Source organism: Centroberyx gerrardi, chromosome 11 (genome assembly GCF_048128805.1).
Source record: "Centroberyx gerrardi isolate f3 chromosome 11, fCenGer3.hap1.cur.20231027, whole genome shotgun sequence".
Lineage (NCBI taxonomy): Eukaryota > Metazoa > Chordata > Actinopteri > Beryciformes > Berycidae > Centroberyx > Centroberyx gerrardi.
The window spans coordinates 27,116,001-27,133,856 of NC_136007.1; the positions used below are offsets into that span (position 1 = coordinate 27,116,001).

Consider the following 17,856-nt stretch of genomic DNA (forward strand, 5'->3'; position numbering starts at 1 on the left):
GGAAAATCGCCCATGCCTAAATGATGCGATTCTGGGTTTACAATTAATCCATTAATCATGCGTTTATGCTTAATTACCTATGTATTTTACATAAATTTATGATAATAATGATAATGGCAATAAGGCGAGGAATAGAAGAAGATGATGATGAATCTATTCTCTGCTGGACAAATGATAAAAAATGACCATGCTTTTTAATTAAACCATTGTATTCTGTTATTCATAAGGTTATTTCATTACTTTGCGTGATTATCTCCTACAGTTTCAATTTGGGACAGAAACTCTGATACTCTGCCGGGCTTTAGCTGTTTTTCATAAAAGTTTTGACAAAAAGTTTTGATATGGAGACAACACCACACAGTATCATGAGGGAGAGCATGAGGCTCCCAACACCACTTAAGTCAGCGTCTGCACTGTGGGCATTTTCTGGCCTCACCACTTTGGAATGACCAGAATCTGAACCCCTTCTCGTTCTGCCTGTTTAGCTGAAAGCTCAAAGAGAAAGAGCTGGAGCGTGAAGACCTCACCGCCCCTCTACTCCGCTCTGACCTCCATCCATCCATCTTCTCTCCACCCCTTTTCTCCCTCCTCCCACATTGCACATGACTGGGCTGCGCCGCCATAGCAACTTCTCCACCTCAGTGCACCCTCAATGTTGCGGAGGGAGGAAATTGTTTTGCGGTGGCATTGCATAGTGCGACGAAGCGCCGAGCTTGACCCGCCGAGTGTGACCTGGCCCACCTCTGCCATCCAGCTTAATGGGGAGGCATGCTTGAAATGCGGTGGCGTGGCACTTGGTGTGACAACATAGTGTGGTGTGTTTTTTAAAAGCTTTATTTGACTCTTTTTCTGCAACGCCCTGCTTCACACTCAATTCAATTTTAGACATTTATACCTGGGAGGAGCTGTCCAGTACAACTGCAGTCTTCTACAGGGTGTCTGAAAAGTCTGGAATCATAGGGATAAGTAACAACATATATTTGTTTTGTTGTTGTACTTGTTTTCCCTGCCCACACCAGCTGTCAGGATGGCCAAGTGATCTAAGGTGCCAGGGTTTCTGCTCTTCAAATGGAGGTGTAGATTCAACTTTTGACAAGCAGTTGTCATACTTTTTTCTGCTTCTTTTCGGACGCCCTGTGCTGGCGGCCGGAGCGTCTGGGGTTTGCCTTGCCCAAGGATACCTCAGCAAGAGTTCTCGCTCACTCCCTCAGAGTCCAGATTTTCCCACTTGGGATTCAAACCAGCAACCCTGCAGTCAAAAGCTTGCCTCTCTAAGCTACCGCAACCCACATGCAGTTGCAAGCCCGACTCTGACTTGAGCCATGTTGTTATGCTCTCCGGTGGATCATGCAATATTCAGCGAGACTAAAAGTACATTGTTTTTTTGTGTTGCAGTGCGGAGTCTAGACACGGTTACTGCCCTGTATGGAGAAACCATCATTGTACCGTGCAACAACGGAGCTTCTCCACCGGACGATCTGATGTTCATCAAGTGGAAATATGTAAGTAGCTACTGACCTACTATGCTGTCTATAAGGTGTTTGAGGTTTACCGTGTAGACATTTTCCCTGGGACAGACTGAATAAGACTCATGAGGAAATTGAAGACACAGATTCGGCTTTACTTCAGGTTGGTTCACGTGGCTAGACTTTGGCCTTGAAGTTGTCACAGCCATTTTCCCTAGCAAAAAAGTACACTCATGTGTAAACACGGTCACAAATACACCCAGGACTGCTACAATAAAAAGTCAGCTTTCTATACATTAACTTTTAATTAGGGTTCGGGTTATTATTGCAAGAGCCAGGCACAAAGTCAAACTAGCCAAACTATTCTATTTGAATGACACTATGATGATATGACAAATTCCTATCCAATTCCTATTTGTCCTACGAAAGCAAGTACTGAGGAAGTGCTACAGATACTTAGATAACTGTAGACAGAAATAATCAAGAGATGACTTGAACACAGGTTTAATTGCTTGGTTCCATTATAAAACATCTACCAAAAGAGTTGGATTTTGCAGTGGTGTATAATTACTGTCAATGTCACATCATTTTAATCTAAGATGCTGGGTAAATATGGACCCTCATAATCCCCAGTGTAATTAGACAGTATCAATGAGGTAAATTAAGATCTGTCATAGCGAATCTACTAATATTTCAAGAGACAATGTGACTTGGCACTGTTTATCCTCCCAATTAATGTTTGTTTTTCAAGGTCTTACCAAATCTAACCATCTTACCGTTAAATACTCTTTCGAGGGCTGTTGAATGACAGGCCCCCAGGCTGCGTCAGACATTGTTACATTTTTGCACAATTCTATTTAAGTACACTGTAATTATGGGGGAATGAGGAGCTGTAATTGAAAGCGTTACCGAGTCATCCTTTCCGGTCCAATTCTCCATCGTTTTCTCTTTCTTGTTTACCCTCCAGGAGAGAGACGACGGCACTGCGGGAGATCTGCTGGTCAAACAGATCCAAAAGGGCGAAGCCACGGTCCAGGCCACGGACGACTACGCCCAGCGGGTCAGCATCGCCGACAACTCCAGCCTGCTGATCAGCCAGGGCTCGCTGAAGGACCAGAGGACCTTCACCTGCATGGTGGTGTCGGTCACCAACCTCATGGAGTTCCCCGTCACCGTCGTCGTTAACAGTGAGCCTGCCGGATATTCACACAAATCACCGCAAATCACTTTTTTCTGTGTCTGTTCAGCGGTGGCCGTCACTGCTCATGCTAACTACCCAGCTCTTCGTCTGTTTATTCCAAACAAACGTCCCAGGAGAGCGCTACCAGACACCAGGTGTTTCAGCAAATGCAAAAGCTTTCATGAACTGGCTTTATAGGTTGAATCACTGTTGTGTTATGTCAATTGGCAACAGAGAATAGTAAAACAGACATTTATTTTTATGAAAATGTTGGAGGTTGTTACATCATAGTCTGCCAACAGGGATGAGATAATTTTACTTGTTTATAATGCAAATCAACATCCTTCAAGACTGTTCTTTCATTTATTTCATACTCAGTGGATTGATCTACTTTTTTATGCCTTGTTTTAAGATACTGACACTTATGAAACAAGTGAAACTGCATGGGAGACAACTGGAATTACCTCATCTGAAAAAATGACGATTTTATTTCTTTAGTTTTTTTGTTTGTTGTAAATATGAGATGAAATCATTGGCTAAGATCAACATTTTTTGCATTGCACTTTTGATTGCTAGAATAGAGTGACTGGGCTAAGAGTCCAAGGGCTATTCCTGGCTAAAGAAATTCTAAGATGACTAATAGTTTCTGGGTTTTAAATGGACTAATCATATACTCCAATCCATGAATCTGCAAAATTGCCTCACCCACATTTTTTATCACACAGACCTATCTCAGGAGCTAGGATTTAGAAGAAGACCAATACATTGTTCTGTATATTGTCCTGTTGCAAGCTATGTGCTTATAATTTGCAGGTAGTAGCTCACAGTATTTAGAGAACAATCATTAGAACTAGTCTGATTAACCAAAAACTAATGGTTGGCCTTTGTAATGCTGATTCATGATACATGGGTAACATTTTGAGGCAATTTTGTTAACAAACAGCTTGGTTATAATTGCATTCAAAACCCACTATGTTATCCGCATTGCTTTTGTCCCTATTGTCTGCTTCCAACCCTGCTTAAGGAAATATGGTTAATCTGAATTTCACTCCCCAAAACTGCCCATGTATCACCTTCTAATGGGTTTTGCAAACCCAAGCGTGAAATAGGACATGAAGAGACTAGCTCAATAGGCCTGAGAGAAAGTATTAGGTTATAGGTAACAGGGGGCAGGTTAGAATTACGGCCTACAGCTCGAATATATTACCAGCATAATAAGTTTGTGGCTAAACATGCAGATGAAGTGAGCCAGCTTCCCCGCATTGTTATTGTAATACTTCTGTGCTCTCGCAGTGACCTTCAGCGCTATAGACAAGTTCAGAAAGTGCAGACGGTACGGAGGAAGGAAGGAAATCGAGAAACTTTTCTCCCACTCCTTCCTCAGACACACTCTTACGATTCCAACGGCTGATTCTCTCCTTCTGTGTTTTCAGAGAAACCGTCGACACCCGAGATTATGGACAAGGCCAAAATGTTGGAGAAGGACAAACTAACAATGGTAAGATTCATCCGGGAAGCGTTTGCATTTCCTAGAGTGTAGAGTGAAAGTGTGCTGTCTTTAAAGGCCTACATGAATTCTGCACACATGTTCATGCACACATAGGATTGAAAGCATTTTTTATGAACTGCAGCAACCGTAATCTTATGTTTATAACATTGTAGTTTGCGTAAATATTCATCCACTGTGGGAATGCTGCCTCGTCCATTTGACTGAGCTACTGAATTTCTACTGTACATTATTATTATAGCTGCATTGTGAACACCACTCCACAATACGTGAAATGAAAGCCAATTGAGGGAGAGTGTTGCATGAGTTACCACTGTGGTCCCTGGCTGGGGTATCTAGGAAACTGACATCTTGGATAATTCACACAGATATCCAGGCAGCCTGAGGGAGAGTCGAGAACAGAGGAAAGGGAAGCAGACAGAAAACAAGTCCAGATTCTGTGCAGTAACACAACTTACTTCCTTTTATTAAGCAGATGCCGCTTGATCGGGGACAGACGTGATTTGTAGAAAATGATTTTCTCAAGTGCTGTACTGTGATGAAGTTTGATAATGTACAGGTGTAGAGGGCTTTCGGTGTCGTAACCAGAGCTGGTAGATAGGGGAGGAGATGAAGCAGGGCCTAGTCAATCAATAGGAGGAAAAAGGTCTAATCCTGCCTCCTGAGTGGGCGCCGCAGTCGCCAGTCCATGCCAGGAGCGGCACTCTGCGGGCCAGACATTGCTGTTCCCTGTTGTGTTTTTAACATCAGACGCCTCCATCGATCGGCTGTTTCATTGTTTGTTTTAACTAGTTCCGGTATACTTGTTTTCTGTGTCGTGTGTGTTAGTGATTTGTCGGTTTAAATGTGTTAGGTATTTGTTTTTATTGGGTATTTATTTTTATTCCAGTTCACATTTGATGTAATCATATGTCTCTCATGCTCCTAATGTGATTTGATCCACTATATCTAGTTTGATGTCCCTTTGAAATTTCTGTTTACTTGGTTGCTTGGCAACATCCCCGCCTAGGCAAAGCCTCTGTTAACATACTGTAGCCGAATATATAATGGCTTTTAACCAGACATAATTGTTCTATAAATGTAATTTTGGTGTCAAAATGTTAGGAATACCTTCGGATTTTCATAAAAAGCCGAAACACTGGTCTCAGTCTTGACGGGGAGATCTTCTAAGGGGGCTGACAGAACCCACAGAACCTTCCTCAATTAAAGAAATTAAGTCTGTGCAGTTACGCACCCTCTGGCGGCCATGTTGGAGGTCCTCAGCTCTTGGGCAACAGTGACTGTGAACAGCTGCTTGTGTCTCTAAATGTAAGATTTGTCTGTCTCAACAGAAGTGAAAAGACATGGTTAATTTCTGTGCTGTTTTTGACTGGGAACTGATCACTTGCCACTGATCTGATTGATTTTATGTTTAGATATGTGAGCTTGTTAGCTAGTTAACCATAGTATCTGGTTAGCTATCTGTCCTGTTAACACGACTTGCACACTAGCAAATGTATCTAGTAGAAGTTATTAGTGGATGGCTAGTGGTCACGTCAAAATTACCATCAGTTGCTTTGCTAAGTTAGAGTGCCGACTAGTTAGCTAGCTACCAAAGCCATAAACCAACAGTTTGTTCAGGTTAACTGAGCTGACAATTCTCAAGCTACAACTCTGAGTAGAGACTAGAGCTAACAACATGGTTTATTTATTGTTTACTGTGTCACAGCAACCTATACTTGGAAACAAATCCACATCAGACTATTCACTTCACTGAGTGGACCTTCACCCACACCACGCCAATGTTTTTCAAGTATCTCTCTTTTTGTGGCCTGGTGTTATATTTAGTCATTATTCGCACACAGCCAATTCTCCACTGGACTTGCATGATGCTGCCAGCTGTGGTTGCTGGGAAATTTGTGAGGCAAAAGCTCTACAGAGGAATATAAAGGAGTGAAGTGTCTCACCCCTGACTAACTGACTCACCCAAAGTTGCCTCTTGGTGAAAATGGCACTGTGGTGAAAAATTACTCCCTGAACCCATTACCAAAATGTTATGGTTGCTGTTAAAATGCCTTTGGCAGAGAACACTGACACATAAAACTACAACAAATGTCAGATTATGAGAGCATAAATTGGTCTGTGGGCTTTAAGAACGATGGATACGTTCCACAATAGCAGAAGTCACTTTCATTCATAGTGATAAACCCATTCCTCTGAAAATATTCTTCTTATTTGATTGTTTATTTTAATTCCCCGAACACACCCTCGCCTTGGGTTTCCCTCTCATATCAGTATCGGCAAGAAAACAGAAAAAAAACTTTTGAAAAGCTGTGGGCAGCACATTCACAGCGGTCATCTGCCTCCACTCGCCAGAAAGCAATGCACATTTCATCCACCACATGCTGCGTGTACACATTTATTATGGATCAAGTGAGCACTGCTGCCTCTATTGGTATTCCCACCTAAAAATTCAGGTGCTATTGAACAGCTTTGAGCATTTTGTAGTGAGGGGAGAGAGACAGGGAGAGATGCAGGGAATGAGAGAGAAAGGGAAAGAAAGCGGGAGTGGAAGAGAGGGATTTCACTTTTGATAACCTGCGAGGAGGATGACGGAGGGCATGGCTGCTTCATACTCAAGCGGAATTACAAATTACAGTAAAGTGTCATCTTGAGTGGTTACTGGAGAATGCAGCAGGCCTGAACTGTCTTGGGCACAGAGCAGGAGAGGTCGCATTTTCATTAAGCTGCGCCACGCTGGGTAGAGAGATATGTCAAGCCGTGAAAATATCACTCCGAGTGTATATGACTTAATAAAGAAATGAAACGAGCGGTTCGAAATGCCAGGTGCTTCGTAAATGCGAAAGCACATACAGAGTCTTTGTTCTTGGAAAACAATGGCAGGCTTGTGGTGCCTCCTGTTTGGTGGAAATCTGCGGTTTCTCAAGGAGGGAGCGGTGCAGAAATCAGCATTGGGAAAGTCGATTAGTTGTGAAATATTCAGTCTAGATGAAAGTCATACATGATACAAACAAAGGGATGCAGCGGAGGGTAAACCCACCTAAACTGCAGTTTATCCACCTTTTTATTTACAGAAAAGAGTTTACCACCTTCTAAGACTGACAGAGATCTCACATGAATTCATACTTATAGGATCTCCTAATTAAAAAAATAATGCTTTTCTTCAAATATGATAGATTTTTGTTCCTACATCACTGATTATAAGCTGTCACAATTACATATTAAACACATCTTACATCAGAAAATCAATCATATGCACTTGTATTCATTTGCTCAAATATATTTTAGGTCATAATAGTGTATGTACATATGTGTGAGTCTGTCTTATGTGATTTGTAGTGGCTGTCTGCATCTGTCTTGCTGTTTTGTGGTTTGCTGGTGTCAGACACATTTTCCTTGTGCTCCTTGTGTTCGGGCCGGGCTAATTGACTGAAAGTGACAGAAAGTCTGCGTGTCGGCATATATGTGTGAATAAGTATAGGGCTCTGTCTAAAGAGGATGACGTTTTTTACACTTTTAGACTCATAAACTCGCTCTGAAATAGAAGCTACATTCTTTGAGAACTCTGAGTGAGTTATACTAGTTTCCTAGTATGTATGCAGTGAGGAGATGTTTGTTGACCAAAATTGCGCATTACAAAAAAATGATGACCAGGTTTGTCTGAATGGGAGAAGAGGCAGGGAACTGGGCCTCATGCTGGGATGGGAGTCTGTTTGCTCCATGAGCCGTTGGTTAGTTGTTTTAACAGAGATCTCCTCCTGAAACTATGCTAAAAGCTATTTGTATTAGAGTATCATGTGATAAATGGTTGCTGAGGGATTTTCCATTATCTGATTCAGACAGCGCATACAGGTTATCTTCCCGCCTGCTTTGGTGGAGTTAGATAGCATTGCCCCCCCTCCCAGTAGACCAGACCATACACTGGCTAAAGTTGCTGGGGTTTGTTGGTGGGAGGCGAGTGTCACTGAAATACGGGATCTTCTCTCTCCAGCACAAACTGACACTATGGAATTTGAGCCATTGTGATTTGTCAAAGGAGCGATGCCAAAGAGGCTCCCGCACCTCTCTGCCTTACAACAGAAGCCACAATGCATGTTCATACACTCACACACATGCATTCAGATTCACACACTCTGGCTCTCTCTCTCTTGCACACACACACACACACACACACACACACACACACACACACACACATATCGATGTTGCTACCATCAAAGTGCCCTCAAACAAAGCACTGAAACCCCAGCTGGTCCAGTGGAGCTGCTCAGTGGCCACCAGCAGCAGACTGTGGTTGCACCGGGCAGCTCCCAGATGTGAATGTGTGTAACTGTGTGAATGTGAAGCGGGCAGCTGCTATTAAAATACACTCACAGGCTAATTAAATGCTATCTTATGCCTTTAACCTCTAACCTCTATTCTTCTCTTGGGACACATAGCACTATTATTATTATTATTATTATTATTATCACAAATTAACACAAGCAATGGACAAAATATCAGACTGTTGTCTCACTCTAAATGTGAACAAGAGTATATGCGCATATACATCTCAATCCATTAAAAGAAGGAACAACAGGTTAAGGAAGAGAAACTTCAAATTGTATCTCATTTGAATCTATCTTCTGTAAAAAGGAAAAAAAGAATGTCCTAATTAAATAATCCAAACGAATAAATGAATACATCACTACTACTGTATGACTGTTATGAGCGTGCTTCCCAACAGGAAATTCCTTTTGAAAGAGCACATGCTTGTGAGTCAGGTTTACTCAGCAGCAGGAGCAGCAGTGCGGGATATGAAACTTTCATCGGGAGGTCAGCGGACAGGAATGTTCTTGTGACTCAGTGTTTATCTGGTTCACACACGTCTTATCTCTGCTACCGTTAGTGACCTTCAGTCCTGAAGATGCAATAGAGAGACAACCCGTGCGCTAACAAGAACTATTTTAGTTCTGAATGAGGTGGTTGTTGGCCCACATTAGACATCCCCCTGTTGATGATGGAAAGCAGCCATTACGCACATTATGCATTATCTCTTTGAAGGCTGATGCTGATATTTTTGGACTGGAGCTACTGATAGCTTTGTGCTGATAGTTCATATCTTTGACTTTGACATTCAAAAAATAGCCAGTATTCAGTGTTCTTCCCCCATAATTGTATTCTTGTCAGGGTGGAAAAGCCTCTGTAATGGCATTTAGACCATGGGACACTACAAGTCTGCATTGAAACTTAGGATAATACTAATACTAATAAAACATATTCATGCTTAATTGTGTGGAATCTGATGAAAATGTCTCATTAGAATCAGTTCAGGTTAAGGGCTTCCCATAGATAACCAATGTAGTATTGATCAATTCTACAATAAATATGAAATCAAACAAACTACATCATATCCCTCATATCAGAGGTGGACCACACTGACTGGACCACATCTGAGTTTTACTAAAAGAGACCCATGTATTATCAAACTGTCACCTACTGTCACTTTGCATGTTACCATTCCCACTTGCCAAAAAATGGTTGGGACTTTATAATTTCATACGGTTATTTTTTTCACATGCACATTAAATGAAATGACTCAATGGTCTGGCCATCATACAATTTGTTTGTTCTTTGTTTTTCTGCTCAGCTGGGAACATGTATTGTGAAAGATGCCAACCCCGCGGCCGAGCTCACATGGACAAAGAACGGCCAGCCCTTGGCAGCCGATGGGAAAGGTAATGCATCACATCCTGTTTGCTGACACGCCCAGAAACCACCTAACAATCCCACCACACAGTGCTGTCATACGGAAAACCCCCCAGGGGAAAGCGCAAGTCTTTTGTTTTACAGTGACGATACATCGAAAATGAAAGCTGTCATTGTGTATCATATTTACCCCAAAACAATAGATTTGACAGTAGACAATATAAATGTATCATCTGTTGGATGGTGTTCATTTCTTTACAGTGATCTACTGTTATCTACTTCTGCATCTCGATTTTTGTCATTTTACCTGAGGCTGAATGCTATACCTGTAGTCTTAACCATTGTGTGTGTGTGTGTGTGTGTGTGTGTGTGTGTGTGTGTGTGGTCTACTTTTCCATCCCCTCCTCTGCAGCCGTTGTGGTGAGCCCCAGTGTGAAGGTGGATCCAGCCACAGGCCTGTCCAGCACCTCCTCCACCCTCCAGTACACAGCCACCAAGGAGGATATCGGCGCTAGCTTCGCCTGCCTGTCCACACACTTGCTGGCCAAGCAGGAGTCGACACCGGAAATCTTTACCATTCACTGTGAGTGGACCGCAGCGCCGCCACCAGGCTCCACGGCTGTATTGCACCTCTTCACCGGTGTCAGGGGTGCTTCTGCATGTAAAGGGTGTCTGAAAAGCTTGGGATCATAGGGACTAGACACTCGTTTTCCCTGACCACACAGGTTTTCTAGATTTTCTGGATTTGAAGATGAATTTCTGACAAGCAGTTTTGATGCTTGTTTAGTGATTCCAGACTTTTCGGACAGTTACATTAGAGGGAACTTATTCCCAGAATTTGGTTTTGAATTGAATTTTAACTCCCATATCCCAGCTCTCACTCCTAAGGTTGGACCTCCTGTATTACCAGTAAACAAGCTAGTATGTCAATTTGTCATTCAGAAACAGAATCAAAATCACAGTACAATAAATGTGCAGGAATATAGCTTGAAACATACAAAGTAACACAGTACAAACCAAGACATGGTACAAGGACAGCAGGACCTCACATGGTGCAAGGACATTGCAAGACATATGATAGACAGTAGACTATTCATTTTCATTGTACTTCAAACATTCAGTTGCTATGTGCATTCAGACAGCATGGCATACAGCTGCAGCGGAGGTACAGTGAGTTTCTAGCAGTCCATTCAGCCAGCGTAACATTTACTTATTCTGAAAAGAATGAGACGCATGAAATAAGAAGTTGGCATGATAGAAATGGGACAGAATTCCCGAGGATGAAAAGTATGTGGATGGTATACTTTGTGTGCTCAAATAGACTGTTCTTGGTTGAGATAGTTGCTGGTTGAAGGTGTGGAGGTGCACAGGATTGAGCAGCTTCTCTCGGGAAGCTGTTTATCTCGAGGCAGACGAACTGCACACAGCGGCACCGAGGAGAAGGATGTGCCTGCTGAGCTCTCTGCTGTGGTAGGCTAAGGGATCTTTCCGGATTTTGTCCGGATTTGAGTTTTTTTTCGGAGACACACGACTTCCGTTCATTTCTAATGGGAGATTATAGTCAGCGTGCTCTTTGTGTTCCCGATCACATCCCCGACCTTGGAGGAGTGGGTGGAGCAGGAGGCTGGGGTCACGATCGATAAAAGGAAAAGAGGATCTCGCCGGGCCTCGCTGCAGCAAGTTCATGGGTGGAATTTCCAATTTGTAGGCTAGTGAAAACTCTTCACCCAGTTTATGGGAGTGAACACTGTTTATTGATGATAGGTTGAAAGGGTCGCCTTTTCAAACATGATGGAAGGTTACTCGGTCGCCGTGTGCTTCCGTTCTGCTCGATGTGTGTTTAAAAATAAGGATGACCGAATGTCCTCGCCGCCAATAAACTTCTCTGACTCTGTCCCCTCTCTCTCTCTTTCTTTCTCTCCGTCACCCGCTCAACCCCAGACCCGTCGGAGAAGGTGAGCCTCCAGGTGCTGTCCAAGGGGCCCGTCGCAGAAGGAGATAACGTGACGCTGAAGTGCCACGCCGACGGCAACCCCCCGCCCAGCAGCTTCAACTTCCACATCAAGGTGGGTTGCCACCCCCGGGGAGTCCGAAGCCTCCGGCCTAAAGGATCGCGCCACCGCCCGCTCATCTGCTTTGTAACTAAAACTTGCTGTTGTGAATTCAGCCGTCACCTCGCCATCCAGACAGTGGTGGCCACTCTTTGAAATGTCTTTGAAAAGTCTTCCTCCGTTACACCCACGCTTGAGAATGATGTGATGATTTTGTGATGATGGTTGCTAGCCAGAGCTCAAGTTTTATACTAATATAGTTATTGCTGCTAGGGTTTAACTGACATAGGTTTTTGAAGGCCAATACCGATATTTATTGGATTGAAGCTGCCAATATTTTGCGCTGATATTCAGTATTTTTAAATTTTACCATTTTCATGTCAGAAGAATACAAAAAAATACAAGTGTTCAGTGTTTTCCCAATAATTTTATTCTTGTCAGGGTGGAAAAGCCTCTGAAACAGCATTTAGACCTGGGAGCAGAGCTGACCAATTAATCGAAAAATAATTAAAATCGCAATATGAATTTCTGCAATTTTCCAAATTGCAGAGGCTGCAATTAACTGCTTAAGAGAGAGGGGCGTCCAAAATGGATTTTAGTGCTGCAGGTAATCTCTGGCCCTTTGAATCAAGTACAATATTGGTGAAAACCTTTCATCATACTCAATCTCCGTAAGTCCTGCACACTGACATCAAATTTTTTTATAACAAAATCACTTTTCTTAAAATAATTTTAAAGCTCTAAAAAATCTATGACAAAAAAAACAAAAGTTTTTGTTGATATCTTTCAGTCCTACCTGGGACACTAAAACTCTCCATTAAAACCCAGGATAATAATAATAGAATAAGAAGAAAACGTGTAGACCCATAGACCCGTAAATCAATTATACAATAAAAAGTAATCAAACAAGCTGCATCATATCGCAGATGGACGACACCGACTGGCTGATATCCAGTTTTTTAATGAAAGGTCTGACCTTGGGTGGGAGCAACTGATCACAAATACATAACTGCACTTTTCTGAAGTAAACTCTTCTTTTAAGAAATTACTCCTCTCCCCTCCTCTCTTCATCTTTCCTCTCCTCTCGCCTCTCCACTCCTCCTCATTTCACGCTCTCATTTCAGAATGATAGAAACTAATAGCACAGCTCTCCTCTTCTTCCTCCTCCTCCTCCTCCTCCTCCTCTCTCTCTCCACCAGGGCCAGAAAGTGCTGGTGGAGAATTCGGACTCCTACACGCTGACTGACATCCATCGAGACGGCGCGGGCGAATACAAATGCTCTCTGGTTGACAACGAGAAAATGGAGGCCACACAAAACATCGTTGTTAGCTGTGAGTATGGGTGACATATGCAGAGGCAGAGCACGCTGTACTGTACCGCAACTAGAGGGGAAATCACTCGGTGGAGCGCAGACAAGACCTCACACTGTTGTCCTGAGTTTGCCTTTGCCTGGAGCTGGCAAACAACAGCTCCCCCCAAAAAACTCCCCCACATCCTGCCCTCCTTGATCAAAATGTCTTAACTTTCTATATAACAAGGCACTTTTATTCACTGTAAATAAAGTCATGGGAGCAAAGTAATGGTAATCAAATTTAAACTTTGAGAGCCCAGGCTGGCAGGGAGGCAAGAGTGGAGTGCCAAGCAGGGAGGAGGAGAACTAATTAGAAATTTCTGACATCCACTGAGCAAAAGTGACAAAGTGTTTGGGTGGGCGAAGAGCTCAGGCAACTGATAAGCTGTTTCTCCCTCCTACCATCCACCAGCGCTCCCTCAAGTAATTACTCCCTTCTTCCCAGGTGTATGTTTCTCAGCCTTCAGTTCAAATGGGCCCTATGATTGTAATAAAAAATAAGTCTGACACATTTTCCCTCCCCTATGTCCCATATTGCAGCTTCGGTGCATTTCACACATCTTAAACAAAGAACTCTTTTCAGTTCCCAACTTTTAAATTGAGTTTGTGACTGTGAAAGAAAAACAATAGCTTTCTAAATTGGAAATTGTTTAGGATATTTTGTGTGCATGTGTGTGTGTGTTTGTGTATCTGGACAAACACGTCCTTGCCGGAAAAGGGAATGTTGCTGTCGCTGCGGCTAGCTGGCTGGCAGAAGCCGCGCGGTAACGCAAATGTTATGGGACAGCTAGCGGACAGATATTTATTACCGGACACATCCTGGTCTGACGTGCTGCTTTCCTTTTCCCGCAAAAAGTTGGTCGGAGAACCGCTCCAAAAAGAGCCGGTCCGCTGTATTCAAACAGGCTTACCAATTCATATACCAGTTTTTGTAACAATAAATACCCAAAAATTTTGAGGCACAGAGGCAATTTTCCCACCTTTTAATGCTGCATTCATGTCATATGGGAAATTAGAGCGACCGTTGGAACAACTTGATGGTTAAAAATGATTTGGAAGAGTTGCTGGAACTTGTTTGAAGCCATCATGATGCCATGATTGAAGTTTTGAGAAGACTTCAGTTGCTCCTGATCAGCTTTTTCATACGTAAATGACATGCACTTAGTGAGAAATACATTTCAGAGTTCATGTTTTACAGGATTGAACATTGCAATGCAATCTATGAACAAAAAATTCAGCAAGTAGTCGTGTCCTGCCATGGCATTTTAAGAGTAGTGATGACAAAATGACTTATGTGTTGACAATTGTTCATTTTCTTGGTTTTATTTGAAACATCATTCTCTATACTTGACCACAGAATTCAGGAAGTCAGAGAAATCGGGATCCATCGCCAAAACCTGAGCTCCAAGTGGTATTTACCACTCAAAAGCTGACATGAATGGTATTTTACTGTAGGGAGCTCGTATCTACCGACTTTTACATACGACATGAATGCAGCATAACCCTTGTAACAGTGGAAAATGCTCAAGTCAGCAAAAAGTTGTAGGAGAAATGGGAAGTGATATCTTGAAAATTCAAGTTCCACATAAGCCTCAGGGTTCAACTCAGAGCAATGAGAGACATGTGGCTTTGGTAATCATCCATCACACAAAAAATACACGTAGGTTCCATAAACAGACAATAGACATGGTTTTAGGTCTGCTAATCAGTGGTTTGTTTACGGTTATACTGCCCAAACTGATGGGCTTATTGCAAAGCAGACGGAGGGGCTGAAATCTCGCCGGAGCTGGCAGAACTGGGTCTGATAACGGACCTTGTGACATCAGTGTTGAATGAGTCTCCTTCAAGGTCGCCGCGTCACGGCGGCTTTGTTCCCCCACGATAAGAGGCAGCTAAATAAATGGATGCAGCCGTTACCTAAAGCCAACTGATATGACTCAACACAACCATCCCTGTTTTTTCCCCTGTCTGTCTGTCTCTCAGACCTGGACCTGAGTCTGACTCCCACCGGGACTGTCCTGAAGACAATAGGGGACACCTTGGCGGTGAAGATGGAGAAGGACGCCTCGGGCGACGCTAAGTTGTCGTGGACCAAGGTAAATGGGGTCGGGGTTGGGGTTGGGGTTGGGGGTGGGAGGGGTAATCAAGGGGGAGGGGGAATGAAAGACAGAGGGAGGTGGAGATGGAAGAGGGCGATAGGAGAGGATTTGTCTAACTGTCTGTATACTTTCAGAGCACTTCCTCTTCAGTCAATAATCAAATTTGACAGGAGAAACTTACTAAGTGCACCCTCTGTGCTTTTATATTGGTGGGAAAGTGATGATTTCTTTTTTCTTTTGCCTCCTCAAGAGCTGAACTCCAATGTCATTCCTTAGTGAACCATTTATTCTATACTGCGCCTCTGACGGAGAGTTCACCCTAAACTATAAAATGCCACTGAGGCGCACGGAAGACACCGGATATTACATTTGTGGAAGGGATGGCAGAATTAAAAGGAATTCTGAAAGAGGAACTATTTTTCAAATCCTTATCTGCAGCCCAAAGTAGAAATCCTAATAAGATATGGCTGATGCATTGAACAAATTTAGTCTAGCATGAAACATAAGATGAAATAAGATAAGATAAGGTGAATCTTTAATGATCCCTGTGGGGAAACTGGGTCACTGCAGCAGCAAAGAGTAGGATATAGATAAGAATACAGCAAACGCTGAAATACTGAAGATTAAAGATACAGCGTCTTCGTCATGGTGATGCAGAGCTCCCAATGGCCTGGAATAATATCTGGCTGTATGGTATTTCTACATTGGATTGAACACAAACTACATTTTTACTAATCGCTGAAAGGAACATCATCCTCCCATACATTTATAGGATGTCCTTTCCATATAGATAGAAGAGAATAAAAGGGGGTAGGAAGGACATGTTTGTTGTGAAATTAATCAGCGGCAGGTTCACACAGATTGATATTTTAACTGTCATTTTTTAGGATGGTAAGCCGGCGAACACACCGGTGTTCGGCCAGCTGACGTACGCAGATGCAGGCGTCTACGTGTGTGAGGTGACCATGGCCGGCATCACGCGTCGCCAGTCCTTCAAACTGGTGGTAGAAGGTGAGTGTGTGTGTGTGTGTCCTTTGGCCCTTGGTCTGTGTCGTGTAAGCAGTTAACTCCTCTACTAGCTGAAATGAATGGAACAATGGAATGTCCAACTCAGCACGTCATTTAGTCTCCTATAACAAGGTAATGTGGTTGCATCAGGAATGCCGGTGATCACCAGCCTGACCAAACACCGCGCGGACAACGCCCAACACAAAGTCCTGACCTGCGAGGCTGAGGGAGTGCCAGAGCCCATCTTCCAGTGGAGCGTCAACGGCACTCATGTAAGCATAAGGGAGTGTGTGTGCGCGTGCGTGTGTGTGTGTGAGCACAATGTGACGCTTGAGTTGGCAACTTAAACTCATTTTCACCGTTCCGCCAGGATGGAAACCCTGTGTTTTTATTAGGACAAAGAATTTGCAGCATCTATCCAGACCGACTAAAATAGAAGTTTCAGCATGAACCGAGGCATCCGGTCACACAACAGTGCCTCACGCTATAAGGTGTGCCATATTAAGCTGTATTTAAGACAAATGGACTTGACAGTAATGCTCCGCTCTTGCAGGATACAAGGAAGGAAACAAAACAAACATTCAGCACATAAATATACACATATTTAGCACCGCATTACGTTTGTGCAGAACCAAAGCCGGTAGAGTCGGGCGGTGAAAAAGAAGCTGCAGCGAAAACGGCAACGTAAAGCGAGAAAACAGAACAAATAGTTGAGTTTGATGTGATTAAGGTGTTCTTTGAGGAGCCTGCCAGAGTTAGCTTTGCCCATACAATTAAAGTAAAGTATTGCTCTACTGAGGTTTTCACTCACTTCTACTATTTCTCCAACATTCAAACCCTCCTACATTGTTGCACAGTATATGCTCAGAGTGTAATTGGATGCAGCATGTAATTCAAAATCGCATTACCAGCCTTTGTGTATTGGATCCCATGAAATATCCCACTGACAGGCAACTTTTTCAAGCCTTAGTGCATTGTTGGGAACTGAGTGGGGATCATTTCTGCACTGAAAGCTACAGCCAAACTTAGAGCTTCCTTGTCCTTTTAAGGTAATAATGGATGAATGGCAGCAATTTCCCAGACAAGTAGCAATTGAATGCACAGCAGGAACGTTTGCATTAGAATTGAATGCTGCAAAGGCTATGTGATTTGCTGCATATATAGTGTCCCATGCTGGATTTTTATGAGGTGTGTACAAACTCAAGTGACCAACCATCACGCTGCAGTGGCATGAAGCCTTGAAAAACCTAACCCAAATTATGATAAATCAATGGGAATATAAGTGTGTTTTCACACTTGGTCAGCCTCTCAGGAGTACTCAAAGCGATTAGTGAGCATTTCTTGCATATGTGAACTCTCCAAATGACCGCCGACCCCTCTATATCTAAATTCAATATCGCAATACAAAAATGTGACAATACGTATTATGGGGTGGAAAAATGAATCGTGATATTATTCTGCAGTAGTGATCACAAATGAGACACTTGACCATCACAATTTCACAA

The 17,856-nt window shown here is 43.0% G+C and overlaps 1 protein-coding gene across 2 annotated transcripts in view; it reads left to right on the forward strand.

Annotated features, from left to right (window-relative positions):
- alcama (activated leukocyte cell adhesion molecule a) overlaps positions 1–17,856 on the forward strand; it is a 68,935-nt gene that overhangs the window by 44,102 nt on the left and 6,977 nt on the right. For both annotated transcript variants that reach the window (XM_071924850.2, XM_071924849.2), the window contains exons 2-11: positions 1,396–1,502; positions 2,434–2,653; positions 4,080–4,144; positions 9,783–9,870; positions 10,254–10,424; positions 11,783–11,907; positions 13,092–13,224; positions 15,228–15,340; positions 16,231–16,354; positions 16,502–16,623. In XM_071924850.2, coding sequence (XP_071780951.2) covers positions 1,396–1,502; positions 2,434–2,653; positions 4,080–4,144; positions 9,783–9,870; positions 10,254–10,424; positions 11,783–11,907; positions 13,092–13,224; positions 15,228–15,340; positions 16,231–16,354; positions 16,502–16,623 — 1,268 coding nt within the window. The remainder of the gene's footprint in view (positions 1–1,395; positions 1,503–2,433; positions 2,654–4,079; positions 4,145–9,782; positions 9,871–10,253; positions 10,425–11,782; positions 11,908–13,091; positions 13,225–15,227; positions 15,341–16,230; positions 16,355–16,501; positions 16,624–17,856) is intronic.